We start from the raw sequence: 18,724 nt of genomic DNA, 5'->3' as shown, positions 1-18,724 counted from the left end.
ATCGAAATTTCTATATTTTTTCACTAAACTTTGATAAAAGACATATAAGTTTATAATAAAACAAGTTGGTAATTGCAAGACAGTAATGTTTCAGTAGCGTGTCCATGGAAAATGTTTGCAGGTATTTTTTCTTTTCATGATGATGTGAAAAAAATACACGATTAAAAATTCATTTTTAAAATTCATTTAATCATGTAATAAATAATAGAAGAATTTTTTACAAAAGAAATATTTAACTAAAATTTTGGAAGACTAGAATTTTTGTGAAATCCAAAAAATAGGACAAAAGAATACCTAATTAAGGTGGAGGTGATCAAATTTTACAGTAAAATACGTTCTCAAAGTATATTAAAAAGCCATGTTTCAGAACGTGCGCGTTATATTCAATAAGTTTTCTAGTTCCCCTAAGCTCTTCCAAATTTCTTCGAAATTTTTCTTGTGCGGTTTTGTTATTAGGTAAAATTAATGTCTCTACGGATCTGGGTGTTTCCTTGGGAATTTTAAAACCACCTAGTGTAAACCACCACATACAAAAAATAAAATAATAAAAAAAATCACACACACGCTAATATCAGCTCGTAAAATACTTCCGGAGGCTGATCTGTGGAAAAACTTGTCAAATCCCAATACTCTAGGATATGCCACTACAAATTCCGTGAAAAAAAACCTACCAAAATTGTCTTCACTGTAAGAGATAAGCTTCAAAAACAGCTTATTCCCCCAATCTGTACTGTTCCATTCGACCCCACCTTGGTGAAGACAACTAATTTATTTGTACAATTGAGATTTGCTTGCCTGCCTGTTGGTGCTCTATTCAAGAAATTTAAGTGAAATTTGGTGTACCAAAGTATTTTTTAATGAGAAACTCGAATATTTAGTCAAAGTTCCAAAATAAAAAAATCCAAGATGACAGACGTGACTTATAATGCTATGCCGGCACCTAATAAATCGATTTGAGTGAAACTTGGCATCAAAAAGTACTTTTTGACGCGAAACTCGAATTTTCAGTTTTCATAAATTCGAAAATCTAAGATGGCGGTCGTACCTTAAATCTCTATCTCGGTGACAAGCTTGCATCATTCGATTTTAATGAAACTGGACCGTAAAAACCTTGCTTGGTATTCAGAAAAGAAATTTGTGTAGGGGCCGAATACACCGTTTCCACGAGTATTTATGGCTGCAAAATCGAAACATTTCTTGTTTTTTTCCATCGTGCGCAGATTTGCCTGGAAATTTGTCTCCTTTAGAAAAGCTAGATTTTTAAGGAAGAATCAAACTGGTCTAGAAAACGGAGGTTTTTTTCAGAATCAGCGCTAAAAATCTAGTCCGTATCAGTTGGCAAATCTTTGGCAAATATATGTATGTACAAAAAAATGTTACCTAACCAGTGGAATTATTATGTTCATGCAATTCCTCAAACTTTTCCTTGCTTTATCTCCACTCCACACACAGTTAAAAAAAAATGGACTTGTGTATTATTGTGTAGTTGTTTTTAGAAATTTCAGTGTACTTCTTCTGAAAATCTTGGAGTAAAAATACTCGAGGTGGAGAAAAAATTGCACAATCTCGATGAATAAACACAAATAACAAAAAAAATGCTTACAAAAATTACTCAAGGGCTCTTCTGACTGAGTGAAATCGTAGAACTTTGTGTTTTCAAAATAAAAACACAACACTTGCAACATATTCTGAGCTCTTAAGAAAAGATGCACAATAATATCACGACTCTGTGTTTCTTTTCATTAACGAGAGAGAATGTTTTTACGGTCCTAAGAAAATATTCTTACGTCGGTGTTGTTTTGCACACTCGTAGACTAAAACATCATGGTGCAAAGAGAAATAAAACACAGGCAATCTCGAGAAAAAAACTCAAAACGGTTTGGGCACCAGAACCTCTGTGTGTTAAAATAAATTAACCAATTGGGAGAAAAAATACTCTACTAGTATGATTAAGTTCTGAAATGATGTAAAGAAACACACTAGTAATATATGAAAGTGCACGAGTTTGTGCACAAATTAACAGCTCTGTGTGTTAATGCTCATTGTTCGTGTGTAAAAACACAGTGGTTGTGTATATATTTTGGTTCACGCATGCGCAGTAAGTCCCCGTCTCGCAACGCAGATACCCATGATCCTCAGTTAGAGCGTGCGCGATCCGCGAGACCCACGTCAAGTCACCAAGTGAATTGTGCAACCCAGGTCGAGTGTTCTTCCGTTGTATATTTTTAACGTATTAAGCATTCCATTGCGTGATATACTTATTGTGTTTGAACGATAGCATCGTTACGAAAAGGCTCCGCTGCCTTATACTTAGTGATTTATAGTGATTACGAATGGAAAGACGAATGAACAACTAGCATACACTGTTAAAAATCTTTCGGGAAACCCGGAGTGAAATGCGGAGTGACCTGAGATGCGCAGTGAAAATCACTCCGTCGAGGAGTTCGGAACTCTCCATGAAAGTGAATTGCCGCGATAGCGAGACAATGTCGCTGCAGCGAATCAGTTGTTAACTCCCCACTTTTACCTGGAGTGATTTTCACCCCGAGCAGAGAGTGCGCCATTGCGCGCACTACTGCACAAACGCGACCCATGAGAATAAGAGGCGTGATTTCAGCCTTATCAACCATCCGACCCTCGAGGCTCAGTGGCAGAGCACTGGACTATCACCAACGCGGCTCGGGTCCAAATCCACACGGGAGCGCTCGGAATTTTACGCTACAAATCGTCGCAGGATCTAAGGTAAATGGTTAATGTTGTAATTACTAAGGTAATCCGAATTTCAATTGTGATGAACTTGTAGAAACCCGTAACTAATGTTCATGGCAAGAACTTCCATGTCTATTTGACAGCGTGCGCTGAGTATGTCGTAGAAAGTAGTTCAGTCATTAATTGACAGATAGCGCTATCGGCGTGATTTCGTGAAATTTTGAAACCCTGCGCGGTAGCGTCGCGTGAATTCTTGTAGCAGCAATATTGCCCCTTCCTCGAGCCTCACCTCACCTCTCCTGAAATCACTCCTTTGTGTGGTGATTAGCACCCTGTGGTCGGGGTGCATTACACGCCGAGTTCAGGAGTGTTGTTCCCTCCGCGCCGTCGGTCACTCGTTCGTATTTTCACTCGATTTTTCCATGGGCAAAATAGAGGCGAAGTAAGAGTGATTCTCACCCCGGAATCTTCTAAAATTTCTAACAGTGTAGCCACATGGCAACATTGTCGAGTTTGGAGAAGCGTACATCCGGACGGAACCTAGAAATTTTTCGGACACGTTTTATCTGTGTACAGATGTATAATTCTCTTCCTAATGATTTTAAGGATCTACCTCGTGAAGGTAACTTAGTAGCAATTTTCTATCAATTAAAAACGTTCTGTTTAGTAGGAAATGCATAAGATTCAAAGAGTTCTTATATGTGATTGTTCTTAATTTTTTAACACAGCCTGCTTTTTGACATGCATCATAGCCGTCATTTGGCGGCATCTATGTATGCACTGTTGAATAAATAAATCTCAAGATTATGGTGAATATTTATTTAATTGCTTCCTGAACACTTGAACATTCGATAGATATAGAACGCCTTTACTATTGTAGTGCTATCTTCTATCCAAAGATTTGTTTCTATAGTCTAACTTGTTTGATTTTTTTATGAGTATGATACGAATTTGTGATGTTTGAAATTCTTTGATAACTGTTGGAGGGACACTAACTTCTTCCATTGTGCTCAGTGGAATTTGCACAACGATGTGAAAAAAAAACTAAAGTTTAAGTTTATATGGGAACTGGGTCAAATATTTACACAAGCCTTGCATATTTCTGAAAAAAAAACTCGCTTGAATTTACACAAATGATCAGCGTTTATGCTCAAATTTTGTATTTTTTTTTCTCTTGAGTTTAGGAATAAATCGACAACTTCCGAGTTAATTCAAACTCAATGACTATTTCTAAAAACACAATACTAGGAATAAACTTCGGTGTTTTTTGTGTGTTTATTCACAGGGTTGGGTTTTTTTTCTGGAACACGAGTAAAAATTGTGGAAAAAATTGTTTAAAAAACATTTACAATGATGTGTATGAATATCAAAGTATGGACTATTTTAACACAAATCTGTTCAAGTATATACTCGGGGATGTGTGCGAGTTTTTACGCTGACACAAGGCTTGTGAAATCATTTGACCCAGTTCCCGTATAAACTTAAGCTTGTGTATTTTTTTTTTAACTGTGCAGTTATCCATGACCAGTCGAAGTTTTAAAATTCCATGATTCTGATCCATTTCGTATTGCAATATTCCAAGAATTTGAAGCTTCTTCTCGTGTTAAAGTAAGACAGTGCATATCTTGACAAACAGAACTGTTCAACAATACAAGCAAAAAGAGCCTCAGAATTATTTCATGACGGATGAGTTTTTCCTCAACTTTCCAGCTCTGCAAGATGTAAAGGGATTAAATTTTTCCAATGATGCTCTTATAAAAATGTCGGTCAATTTTCAATGAAAAGTATTATACATCACATTTGAGACGAAGATTTGGAAAATCAGGTGAGATTAGAGCAAATGTCTCGGAATGATACATTTTCCGGGCAGATTTCTGGTTGTAGCTTAATAATTAAGCTTGCCGAGCTATATTTCCTGATTCTATCTATATTTAAAGCTTCAAGACCTCCTAAATTTGCACATCTGGCAACGCTTAGTTCCTGCGTTCTACCGGGCCGATTTTCATGATGTTTGCGTTGAAGACATGACCCAGGTTTTTTTTTTTTTTATATTGCGTGGTAAAGTTGCGAATTCTCCCATTTAAACAATGTAAATTTTTATTTGTTGCCACAGTTCGTTTGAGCGTTCTCCTGGGCCGATTCCCATGATTTTTGCGGTTATCGACAGGTGATAGTCTCTAGATAAGCCCGCTGTGATCAGAATTTGAAAAGAGGGGCCAGGTTTTTTTATATAAAAGTAGACCAGTGAGCCTGGAAAGGAGGGCAAAATTTGAAATTCCCACCAATGAAAACTTGCGGGAATTTCTTTAGCGGAAAATTGAACTTAGCGGGAAATGTTGAATCTTGGTCTGTTACGGTAAGGTAAGTGAGTCGAAGGTGTGCTCCTTTACTACAGACTATTCAAGAGCGACGAAACGCTCCGTTCCGTTAGTCCTGTCTCGTTTCAGTCTTGGCGTGAAGTTTGAAATAAATGCAGATTTTTTCATTCGATTCTGATTGGTCCGATTGCTCCCGGCCAGAGGGAGATTGAATAAATGAGAGTCGAGTACAAAAATCTGTTCATTTTTTTTGGTCGTTCTTTTTTCGACGCGGGCCAAATTAGAGAGCGCGAGGCGCCCTCTGGGGGTTGAGCCGCGCGTAGCGGCCAGGGGGCATACCCCCCTAGTATCTCATATTGGTCAAGATTAAGTTTGGTTCATCCCAGAATGCGAAATAAAATTATGGGGGAAGTGAAGTTGGACCTTACAGTAGAACCTCATTTGAAAACACCCTCGTGCAATCTCTACTTTTTATAAAGTTTCATTCAGAAAAGCCTCTGTCCACCCGGAATAGGGGATTTTCCGCTATGCACTGAAAAAAATATGCCGGTAGATTTTACCATCTCTGACACAGTGATACGAATATGGTAATAAACACCAGACTCTATGGTGGCATTTACCATACTATGGTAAGAATCACCAGAGTTCTGGCGAATACTACTATAATTCTGGTTATTTCCACTAAATAGTATCACTGTGTAAAAAATCAAGTAGATCATAGTAAATGTCACCATACTTTTTTTTCAGTGTGTCTAATTATTGCCTGTTAGGTATTGACGAAAGATTTTGCAGCAATGCGTGAGAGATGAAGAACCACTTACTGTCAGGCCGGGGCCGGCCGCGCGGGGGAGCTATTTTGCGAATGGGCTCCGTTAATTATCCGAAAAGTGTGTCAGTAGTGTGCACACGTCTAAGATCGCCAAGTCGGGACAGTTGTGAGGAGAATCAAATGGGAATCAAAAGAGGAAGAAAAAGAAAAAAAGAAAAAGAAATACCAAGCGTTACGCGCATGCGCCGGCGTCTCCACTGTCTTTGCCCACACGTGGCCCCCGTTCGGGGCGCTAAGCAATAACCACGCAACTCCACCGGAAGAATATGAGTGGATGAGTGATTTTTAAGGTGTTTTGCTTTGGCGGGTTCGCCGGATTACATCAGCGCCGCCTTCGCGGTCTGTGCCTCCCATTCGCGCAGCGGATTCGCGGATCCGACTCCTATTATTCAAATTTTTCGGAACTCGTGCAGTCGCAGTCAAGTGCCCGGCCATGGAAACTATCCACGAGTCTCGCAGATAAAACACGTAAGTCGCTTTTCCACTCTCCCAACGCTACGCAGGGATCGGATCCGACCCTCGTGTTATGATTCTGCTTTGTGCTCCTTTCAGAGTTCACTTCCGGTAAAGACTTCGCTAGGGTCTCTGAAAATTTGTTGACCTTCTACTCCATGAATTGATCACCGAGGAGGAAAAAACATCGAAATTGTGCACGTGCACCGTTACTTTGATTTTCGAAAAAATGGAGTCCCAAAATTACTGTAGGCAATTTGAGGATTAGACTACCACCCCCTCCCCCCCCCCCCCGAAACCCCAAACGAGAACTGCTCGTTGCTTTGATGCAACTCATGCCGTGGAGGGCTAAAACTAAAAACCGTTCGTTGCTTTCGTGCTAAAATATGTGATAAAGGGTTAGCTTTAAAATTCTAACGAGCCATTTTTTTATTTTAATCTCTTCAGTTTCACTAGATTTGAAAATGTAATTGAAACTTTGAAGAAGAGAGGAAGTAAACCCTATATTCGGACGTAGTTCTACTGAACGGAAGCAGATACATGTGGGGGAGAAGGGGTGTGCCCGTTAGTTGAGGGCTGTAAGAGTATACGGGGATTATAAAGCGGCAGTGACGTCAGCATCGACGACCGGGCTCGACGAACTCCACAATGCTGCATTAACTCATGAGCCCTGTCCAAAACGCTCTTGTGACGCGTCCACGGCTCATGAATTAGCATAAAGTTGGCGCCTAGTTCCGTTAATGTAAAATTCCGCTTTTCCATTTCTCCGAGAGGATCACGCCTACTTTTACATCGTCTCTTATGCAGTTCACCATGAGCACACCCCACTTTTCCCACACGTCTCTAGTTCCGTTTAGCAGAAATACATCCATTTTTCAACAGAATGAATTATAAATATGTCCAACCGTACATTAAATCCTACTCGCGGGTGATAAAACTCTCAGCGGCATTTCAAGCGAAAACTTTTTTTACCGAAAGATTCAGAATAAACCGCGCCACAGATCGCAGCTTTTAAGCAGAATAGACAATAATTCTCCCTGCCTTTTTTTTTGTTCAGCACAATGTGATTACTAATTTCCATTCAATATTCATTACTATCCAGAGCACCAGGGCCAGGGTTTCACACAGTATATTATAAACAGTGCCTATATAGAACAGACCAAAAACCCTTCGCACAGCTAAATAAGTGTGCATGCATAGACAAAAATCATTGCTATGGACGCAGTCATTGGTATCTTTGATAGACATAATGGTTTTCATGGCAATGATGACATTTTTCTACTCTCATACCAGCTTTAAAACAATTATTAAAATCTCCGTACTACTAGCACACAAGCATTATTTAGATAAGCTCTATACTGGATTTAACAACAGACTAAAAACAATACAGCCAACCATTGAAAGTAATAGAAAGCTGGATGATAGCTGAACGATTCTCTGTCAGAGTAGGTACTTTCTCGTGTTTACCTAGTTAGGTAGCAGTCACCCCTCTTCGAATTTTTTTTAGGATTGGGCCGGGGTGGCTACCGCCACCTAGGGATTTAGGTGTTAAGTTTGGTACACGTGGGGTCAGTAAACTCAAAATTAAATAGTTGGCACCATTGAATGCGGTTGAATTCTTCAAATATTTTGGTAAAAATAGGTGCTGGAATTTCAAACGAAACTGAAATTGAATCAGTGAGAACGAAAACACACCAACTCGGTAACTCGAGAATGCTCAAATTTCATTAACGACGGTGAATTTTCATAAAGGTCATTGAAGTATAAGCGCATCTGTTTGGACCTTTAACGATGTCTTTAAGTATTTGTCTTTCGGCACCAAAAATCTTTTTCTTGGATAAACTTCTTCACCTACTTGGTAGAGTGTGCTTGGTGGGGTGTGCAGTTTCGTGTGTCTTCATTATTTTCATTTTTCGATTTGATGTGTTTTCGTTCTCACGGATTCAATTGTAAGGGTTTGAAGTTTGCCAATGAAAAAACGAATGGCTGATTCTGGAAGAGCGTATCCGGGATATTTAACCCGTCAGTCTCAGGGCTAAATTCTAAGATTATAATGCAATGACTCTATGCCATATTTTGACACAAAATTAAACTAAGCAGCGTGAAAATTATTGTGCAAGACACCGAAGTGTGGACACTTTCATGAGGAGCGTAGGGGTAGTGGGGTAGTATATTTTCGAAGTTCTTTCATAAGATTAGTTGGCATATAATACCGTGCTAAGGAAGAACACCGTACGAACCTTCAGACGCTACCTTAATTCCTCTAAAAAAAAAAAGAAAGAAAAAAAAACAAAACAAAACTAATTTACTGGGAAAATTGCGAATATTTTTGTTCACATTTTTAGACAATTTTCTTCGCAATTAGATCTAAAATGTTTCGAAATTTCAAAGAAAAATAAGCATAGCTTTTTGCAAAAATACATGTAGGGATATTCTGTACTCCTCGAACGTTCATACGGCCTCTCCTTAGCACTGCAGCGGGCTGATTATTGAAAATGATAGACAAATCGAGATAGGCAAAAAAGACATAGGGAGTATGGAGCGATCCTATCGGTTGAAATGGGTGGTTCCTATAGATTAAGGGAAAAAATGATGGAGTAACTATCGGGTCTCTCGTGGGTTGCCGTTAGTTAGTCTATAATCTGCCTCTTTTGTCCATTGCAACCACCCACTTCCACCAATAAGATCTCTCCATATCTCTTCTGTCTTCTTTTTTTATAGCTTTGTCTATCAATATCAATAATCGGCCCGCAGTATAGGGAGTCCATTTAATAATCACCGAACATGACGGTACCGAACCCACCCCAATGTAAATTACATTTAAAATGATCTGTCTCTCTTGGTTTATTAGTACGATTGCGGCACCTCCTTTGACTGAAATGCCAAATTGGGCTGTGAGCATTTTTGTTTTATTCGCACTTGCATAGGATGCAATTTTAATCCATCAGGGAGGAATGCAACGTCACTTTGGACTGGAAGTAGTCGTGACAGTGAGTGTTGACCGCTTTGATTTGGCGTGAAATGGCGTTACTCGAGCACTGATCACTGATCTACGACAAACTTGCTCTTTTCCAGCTATGCCGCAATGAAGTTGCTCAATCCTTCCGGGCGCCAGAGAATTTTCCCGGGATTCTTCGTTATTTTGATCCTTCATCACTTCGTCGATGCAAAGGTACGTCGCTAAGCGCAACTTTATCTAACTCAAAGAACCCAAGTAGAACAGATTGCAATAAGTAGCAATTGCATGGTGCAAATATTGCAATTCCACTGAGTGTTGTGCTTGTTGCCTAACTCCTATTTGAAGGGGCTCCATTTATTGAAACTTATTGCAATGAAATTGAAATAAGTTGCAATTTTTCGTTGCATCGCATAATGCCTATCTTTCTGACGTATGGAGCTCATTTTGTTGATTGTTTAAAATCGGCATAATTCGACTAAATGATGTAAAATATTGAAATTTATTGAAATTAAATTTCAATATTTTCGTTTTGCTGTGCTTTTTGGGAAAAGGGGTCAGTATTGGGTTCAAGTATAACGGTGCCTCATTGAGCGAGATAGTCTGATTTTCTCATATATGGGCTCATGTCGAGGAGGAAGAGAGGAAATTAAACCCCGTCTTACATAAGTCTTCTCCTTTAAAAAACTGTTCATTCCCAAAAAAGAAAAAAACATTTCCAGCTTTTTTGCATGCTTTCGCCATTATTTTCTGAAAAATTGGGGGTAATAGCAAGGGCCAGTCCAACGTAATGGGCTTGTTGTAAACTTTTGCTGGAGCAAAACTAAGAGTGGTTACTCATAGAGTATGTTCCTAAAATCACGATGAGCGCATCGGCAAAGTCTGAGATGCACTCTTTACTTCACATTTAGCATAAGAAATTTGCGTTTTTTTTTAGCTTCCCGCTTCAAAAACAATGCCACGGCACAGGTTAACATTTCGTTAGAGGAGTCATTCTATCCAACCCTTGCTCACAAGGATACTACAAAATATTCAACATAGCCGACGCCAATCCGTCAAAACACATGTACCTAACGGAACGATGATTCTAACCACCTGATAACAATCGGTGTGTTTACATTCACATTTTTCTCGCATTGATAGATATCCGCCTATTGGTTGACCTCGTGCTCTCCTCAACTTGCGCGCGGAACCGTCGGCCATGTTGAGCAGGGATTGAATGGAACAACTTCCGTAACGAAATGTTCACCTGTGCTATAGTATCCTTTTTTGAAGCGGGAATCTTAAAAAAAAAAACGCAAATTTCATACGCAAATTGTGAAGTTAAGAGTGCATTTCAGAATTTGCCGATGCGCTCATCGTGATTTTTGAGACATTATCTACAAGGAACAACTCTTATTTTTGCTCTAGCAAAAGTTTGCAACATCCCCATTCATTCAAAAAGAGGGCAATAGGTTGTCGCGTGGATGCATGAAAAGGGAGATGGGGGTCAAAAATTCGGTCAAAATGTCTTATACGTATTACTGGAACAGTCCCTGGTGAAAAGAGCACAGGGACTCGCTCAAGAATCATTTCATTCCTGATTCAAGAAAATTAATGATGGTTAGAAAGCTGATTGGCGGTACAGGGTTAACGCTACCTGCACTCAGACGAAAGAGTTTCGTCTGAATTCCCAGAAAAGAACCAGACGTATTGCAATGCTACTGAAACGCTTGTGTTTTTACAATTAATATATCTTTCATAGAGGACCATTTAATTTTCGTGTGGTTATCTAAATTTTAATATTTTCATATCATGTCTCCGAATCCCTGACGTAGTTACGAGCTTTCACCTCAAAAATATGTTTTTGCTCGGAATTGAAGATTAGCTCAGAATCTTGCTGAGGAAAAATATGCCAAGTTTTTTTTTTTTTTTATTATTAGGTATCATTAGTATTATTATTATTTCAGCGGACGCAGGTTGGAAGAGTTTAGTCGTCATTCTTATTGTTGCTGTTTCTGCACGGCTCCTAATTTCCACTTTTCTATTCTCTTGCCAATGGTAAGATGCAATTTTTTCTCATGGGCCATACAACTTTCATGAGAATAAATTACGTGCCAACCTGAATGGCAAAGAATAGAATTAAGAGTTAAAAAGTTATAAGCTTCATGTGCATCATTTCCTAATGAACCAAAAAAAGGACATCTCTGGGCTAGCAGCTGAGCCATAGTCTTTCTCATTGGTCATTGTGTAACTGGTTTGTCATTACGACCAAAACTCAACCCACTTAATTCGGTCCCACGCAGTTTTAATCTTAGCTCTCTTTCATATGAATCTTGATGTAGATATCTTGACGCCTCGTAGATTTCGTGATTAGGATCTTGCCGAAAAAATAAAATAAGTTCCATGAAAATGTTTGCAGTATTCAGGCAAGAATTTTTTTTTTTTTTTTTTTTTTTTTTTTTTTTTTTTTTTACCAATTTCAAATAGCCTTTGGCTAATCCCACGCTTATTACCCCAGCCCCAGGTGACCATTGCCTGAGACCATCAAACTCAGATCACCTGGCCGCGAAAATGTTGAGTGAAAACTTATGTAAGCGCATAGTTGCATAGTTAGATGAATCCTTAGTGGGAGGTTGATAAACTACGAGATGTCAATGAACTTTTGCAAAAATACAGATTTAGCTAATTCTCAATTTTCAGCAAATAACGAGGCCCTATACCGTATATTGGTATGTTTCACCTACCTACCCAGTGCTCTACCTTATAAAAATTCAACTGCATTAGAATTCTATATCGATCGAAACCAATAGTGAGGTGGCGCAAAAATCCACGTTTTGTATTGATATTTCAATCCCAATACTTTACGTCAAAGTGTCTTTACATACAAGGTGTTTCAGACCACCCGTACCAGGCCTTTTTCTCGGTTGTTTTAGGTCGTAAGAAGTCGGGGACCGCGGAGTTGAATGGGGAATCGACCCAAGGAATCCGAATTTCGTGGTCCCGAAACCCCCCCCCCCCACCCCCCCACTCCCCCTTGGGAGGTAAAGGGGGGGTCACGATGCTAAAAGTCACGGTTCCCGACCGAATTGCGGATTAATTGCATCAGAATTGAAAAGCACGGAAAATTTCACGTGAAATTGACCCCTAAAAATCCGTAATCGGCCCATCCAAGGCCTATAAATGACCCCCTAAAGAGGGGGACTGTACCCCCTCCATAATTTCTCTTTGGTCTCAAAATTGACGTAGATTCTCCAGAAAAAGATGGTTTCCCAGGTAATCGACCCCGAGAAATCCAAATTTCATGGTCCCGAATCTCCTCTAGCCCCCCTTGGGGGGTAAACGGGTGGCCCAATTTTAAAAATCGGGGCTCCTTTCCGAATCGCAAATTGATTGCATCCGAATTGTTTAAATGTTGTCCCCAATGTTGTTTGTTGTCCCAAGAGTTTAAATTGACCCCCCTGAACGGCAGAAAGTAACCCCTGAGGAGGGGGGCTTCGCCCCCTCCAGAAGTTTCTCAAGGTTCCTCTTTGGTCGCAAAATTGACGTCGATTCTCCAAAAAAAGACGGTTTCTGCCCAAAAGGGCGGGTAGCGGAGCTTAGGGACCATGAAATTCAGAATCCTCAGGGTCGATTACCTGGAAAACCGTCTTTTTCTGGAGAATCGACGTCAATTTTGTAACCAAAGAGGAATCTTGAGAAACTTCTGGAGGGGGCGAAGCCCCCCTCCTCAGGGGTTACTTTCTGCCGTTCGGGGGGGTCAATTTAAACTCTTGGGGGTCACTAAAGATGGAAAAATGTTCTGCTCCTCAATTCGGATGCAATCAATTTGCGATTCGGAAAGGAGCCCCGATTTTTAAAATTGGGCCACCCGTTTACCCCCCAAGGGGGGCTAGAGGAGATTCGGGACCATGAAATTTGGATTTCTCGGGGTCGATTACCTGGGAAACCATCTTTTTCTGGAGAATCTACGTCAATTTTGAGACCAAAGAGAAATTATGGAGGGGGTACAGTCCCCTCTTTAGAGGATCATTTATAGGCCTTGGATGGGCCGATTGCGGATTTTTAGGGGTCAATTTCACGTGAAATTTTCCGTGCTTTTCAATTCTGATGCGATTAATCCACAATTCGGTCGGGAACCGTGACTTTTAGCATCGTGACCCCCCCTTTACCCCCCAAGGGGGGTGGGGGGGTTTCGGGACCACGAAATTCGGATTCTTTGGGGTCGATCCCCATTCAACCCCGCGGTCCCCGACTTCGTGCGACCTAAAACAACCGAGAAAAAGGCCTGGTACGGGTGGTCTGAAACACCCTGTGTATAGATTGAGGGATTTCAGACGAGATTTTTCACAGGGTAGCTGATGAAACCTTCTCTATTAATTCAACATCACGGCTCAATTCGTTGCATTATTGGAGAGGAAATTCGTATTTTACAAAATCGTCATATCTATGTTTTTTTTTAACTTACTTATTGACGGTGAAACTTTCTAACCACGCACTTCCGTTTGCGACGTTGCAGACTTCTTGTCATTCATATTCTACGTCATTTGGACGTATGTCTATCAAACAGAACTTTGTGCAGGTGAGAAAAATGGGGTGTGCTTGTTAGTTCTCTGGCTGTAAGAGTGTATGAGAATAATGAAGCGCCATTGACGTCAGCGGCAATGATCGAGCGCAAGCGCAAGGGAGAGATCGTCGACGGGGCGCTTTAACTCATGAGCCCTGTCCACAACGCTCTCTTGCCATGCCCGCGGTTCATGAATCCCGCATTCAGTTGCCACATAGGTAGCTTTCTTTGCTCAATTTAAAATACCGCTTTTCCAATTCTCAAAAGGAATCACGCCAACTAATACACTGTTTCTTATGCAGCTTTCTAGAGCACACCCCATATTTCTCACCTGCACGTATCTTTGTTTGATAGTCTTACGTCCATTTCGTAAAAGAGAAACTCCTCAACGTCAATTATTGAAAACATCCATGATTTTTTTTCTCTGTCTGATGCAAATTCTGAGGTAACTTCAGAAATGATTTTTATCTGTTCTCCTAAAAAATATTAAATATAAGAGAGAAAGAGAGATTCTTAAACGCCGGATATGAGATCCATGGTTGGGAAGTTGCACCGTCGACTGGACGTTTTTATGCTGAAGGAACTATGTTGAAGTGGAAAGATGGGGTGTGCTCGTGGAAGCTGCATAAGAAACAATGTGGTCAGTGGATATAGTTCCTCTTGAGAAAATGGAAATACGGAATTTTTGATGAAATCAAATGGAATTGAGCACTAACTCGTGAGCCGGGGGCATGTGACAAGAGCCCTGCTGACAGGGCTCATGAGTTAAAGACTGACGACCTAGTCGTCGTCGCTCGTGTGCTGCCTCGTCGCGCCCGGTCCTCATGCATAGCTGACGTCACTGGCACTTTTAAAGTACCATTCATTCTCATGGCCCGAGCACTGACAAGCACACCCCATCTTTCCACTTGCACATAGTTCCGTTTCGCATAAATACGTCCTATTATTCTACTTTTATGCCCGTCCGTCAAGCGATGCCTCCATGCGCATTTGTTATTGTTTGGAAATAAATTGAGATAGAATGAGAATGTATCGTTAAGAGTATATAATAAATTACGAATATTTTTACCGAACGATTAAAAAATAAATGAGATCCAACTTAAAAGAACAGCAAACATGAAATAGCAGTGGCGTAGCTAGGAATTCTTATGTATAGCTAGGATAATACCTATTTTATGTCTGTTCTCCAAAAGTGAAAAAAGGTACAATTAACGTGGCTAAGGGGGGGGGGGGTCGAGACCCCCCGGACCTCCCCCTTGTCTACGCCACTGTGAAGCGGGATAAGTCCCGAGACACTGAAGCCAGTCTGTTGAATTACATAAGTGCATTAATAAATGCATACATGCACCCAGGTAGCACCGCTAAAATATTCTGTCATAGATATTAAAGACACGCACAATATGTTTCTTATTCCCCAGGAAACTTCAGAAGTTGTTTTAAAGAGAGCGAAGCGACAATTTGAGCTTGAGCAAGGAAATCAAGTCATCGACAGCATTTTCCAGGTGAGATAAATTTCAAACAGGTATTTTAGATGCAAATAGCATGGGAAGAGGAAAGGTAAAGGGGCCTCTTGACTGAACTAGGGAAGCGTAATGTGAGATTTAATATGACGCTTTCCACCAAAGAATGTTAGAGGCGAATACAAGGGAGGAGAAAAGAGTAAATGGATTTCCCGGTGGAGCTGAGGAATTGTCATGAAATCTCAGATTACGCAATCCACCACCGTATTTTAGATGTCTATACCAGGGAAGTAGAATAGGGTAAATCATGGTGTTCTCGTAGGAGCTGAGGCATTGTCGTGTGAGATCTCACATGACGCTTTCCATCACGGTGTTTTCGACGCAACTACCAGGGAAGAAGAAGAGGGTGAAAGGGTTTCCCGGCTGACTCGAAGTTTTAAATGTTTAACTGGAATGGACCACTAGATAAGGTACGAATTTCAGCATTCTGATACATGTTTCTTAACCAAAATTTTACGTAAAACACGATGCACACAACGAAAATTACCGAAATCAACTCCTTACGAAGATATTTAATGATTCTTAATGCGTGAATTCAAACCACCCGCTCATGAAAACACAATGCTCTACGTGATTCACATCGCGCGCTAAACGTTATCATGACAGTCTCTGCGATATAAAAATCTGGCAACCTTAATCTTGACGCTTTGGCTCAGTTATAGCAAATTGCTAATAGTTTGAACAACACATGATGGGAAATGAACATTGCTCGATTGAGAATCTTGCTGAAACCGTTGTAGTGGGCGATTTGACTCGCGTAGAGTTTTGAGTTTCTTGTGAGCGGGCAGTTCAAATTCCTCGTAACCAATGTGAAATAAAAACGTTAATATCTTCGTTAAGAGTTGGTTTCCGTAATTTTCGTTGTGTGAATCGTTTTCCACGTGAAATTCTGGTCAAGAAACATGTATCAGATCGCTTAAATTCGTACCTTGTCTAGTGGTCCATTCTATTTTAATGAAAAGGAGGGAGCAATATGCAATAACCCATGTAAGTTAGTTTATGCTGATGGGAAATATATATATCTTGTATGTTGCTGCTTTAGAAAGTAACTATGTTGTCATTTCCCGGCCATTTTTGAAACCGATGCGTTAGAAAGTAGTAATAAACCAATGCTTAACTCCTCCTCAATAATTCACAAAAAACATAGCCCGAATACACAAAAAAATGTGTGTCTCCTCCTCACTTTGAGTTCTTTTGCCGAACTTGGGTTTCCTTTATGCTTCAATGTGTCTTTTTATATTTTATTCATTTATTCTATCATGTAATTTAAAAAAGAGGAAAAATCTCAGAACCATATTAAAATAAATTCCATTAAAAAAAGCAAAGCCTCATATTACAGAAATTTAATTTTGACATAACAATTCGTGCCGCGTGGATGCGTCCGTATTGCATGTTCATGTTGAAGGAGTTTCGGCTGTTCCTACTCAAGTAGGTAGCAATGATCTTGCTGTGCTTTTTCACAGACGGAATTATACATCCTGTTCATATTGGTTGTATATCTGTCAAACGGAACTATGTGCAATTTGACATGAGCTCTGAGACCCATAAGAATACATGTATAACAGGGCCTACGTCATAATGCACATGGTTTCATTTGACAGAAATACGTCCTATTGATAATGGACGTTAAACCTAAAGTGCGAGGAATGAAAGGAACTCGGCACCTGAAGCACAGTATTCCCACATTCAGTTGGCCCTTCTAAAGGTGGTTTTTACGTTTGATTTCACTTGAGAACTTCTGGAAGTTTGAACTAACGCAGTATTTTGTCTGAGACTTGTCATTCTTGATGTTCTGACAGATTCCAATACAGACCCTGACCGCCGTTAGCAATCTATGGAAAACTACGAGGCCAATCACCTACAGAATCCGGCAACAAGTGTTGAATGGTTATCAGCAGTATGCTTCCCGTCCGAGTTACACAGGAGGCTACTACCCAAGCGATTACTCGTACTCAACCTTCCAACAACGGCCTGCTTTCTCCGTCCAGAGGCCCACTTTATATAATCAACGTCAAAAAAAAGAAAAACCCCAGAATTTAAACTCAAAGCAAAAAAAGAAAACATTGGATATTGATGAGTAATTATCTTAGAGAAAATATTGAAGTTTGGATTATACCTAATTGTAGGTAAAACTTGTGAAATCTTGAAATGCGATAAAAAGTCAGAAAAATTAAGTTTTCAAATCAGAACGATCTAAATGAAATTTTTTTCATTTCATTCTCTAAATGACCAATATCAGACAGAGGAGAATTTGAATCGCATGTGCGCATTAGAACTTCGGAAGATCTAGCCTTTAAAGTACCACTAAAGTGTGTATATTCTCTTGGAAAATTCAGAGACAACAACAAGTCAACAAGACTGCGGACCACAGAAGTGGATTGCATCCATATGACCCAAGATATGAAGCGCTCAATGACTATAAAACCTATCTACAAATGGTAATAGTGAATGATTCTGTGAATCCCTTGCAGTTTTCTTTAACACGTGTAAAATAGATTACTTTCAAGTGTTGTCAAGTAGGTACCTTTTTATATTTCTCAAAGCTCTTCAACTTAATTGTACTTCTACGGAATTTAATGCAAGATAAATATTGTATATTGTAGGTACATTTTTAATCTGCCTCGGTAAGTCCATTCATTCCTTCAGATTTTAAAGCATAGGTTCAGAGAGTTTTGTTTCATCTATGATTATTTGCTTTCAGTTGTATCCTATCCTTTATTCATTATCAACTTCATATCATTAAATATTACGGGCGTGGACTCTTTCTTTAGACCATTCCAAAATCAATGCTTGTGGATATTGATCTGCTAATTGTATCAACGTGTAAATATATTTTTCCTCTCCAGGATGATATTGTTTCATACATTAAATTTACTTCGTTGCAGTGTTAATTAAAACTACTGTTGGCGTTACATTGGTATTGAATTTCATCATTAACAACTGTCCTGAGTCATCCCTTTTAAAAATCATCGAATAATTAGAAGCGCAACTACTAGTTGGTTCTTGATCCTCTACAGGAGTCATCACCGCAAACAAGGTACTCCGGAGAGCATGTACCGTGAATGAAGCGTGTGTTGCCTAGTCATTGATTTGAAGGAGAACCTGAGGTATGCCAAATAGTGCATCTGGGAGATATTTATTCCAATAAACTTTTTTGGATCAGGACTGTTGTGATGGGGCACTTTGTAAAATTTTGATACATTTTTAATGGAACCATCTTGTCACCTTGGCGTTTTTTTTTTTTTTTTTTTTTTTTTTTTTTGCCAAAACAACGGCATTTGCATGTTCGGACGGTAGCCCCTGCAATGATAAGACTCTAGCCATACAGAGAATTAGAGAAGGAAACGATTTTTTTTAAAAATTATCAAAAATTACCAATGCTCAACGACTGGA

The 18,724-nt window shown here is 39.7% G+C and overlaps 1 protein-coding gene across 1 annotated transcript; it reads left to right on the top strand.

Moving 5' to 3' along the window:
* Positions 1–6,040: 6,040 nt before the first annotated feature.
* On the top strand, positions 6,041–18,259 carry LOC109035973 (uncharacterized). The gene is made up of 4 exons (XM_019049844.2): positions 6,041–6,324; positions 9,385–9,481; positions 15,230–15,313; positions 17,131–18,259. The coding sequence occupies exons 2-4, from the start codon at positions 9,395–9,397 to the stop codon at positions 17,410–17,412; spliced, it is 453 nt and encodes a 150-aa protein (XP_018905389.2). The 5' UTR covers positions 6,041–6,324; positions 9,385–9,394; the 3' UTR covers positions 17,413–18,259.
* The last annotated feature ends 465 nt before the right edge of the window (positions 18,260–18,724 follow it).

The sequence above is a fragment of the Bemisia tabaci genome, chromosome 2 (genome assembly GCF_918797505.1).
Source record: "Bemisia tabaci chromosome 2, PGI_BMITA_v3".
Taxonomy (NCBI): domain Eukaryota; kingdom Metazoa; phylum Arthropoda; class Insecta; order Hemiptera; family Aleyrodidae; genus Bemisia; species Bemisia tabaci.
This window is presented reverse-complemented; position numbering and strand designations above follow the sequence as displayed.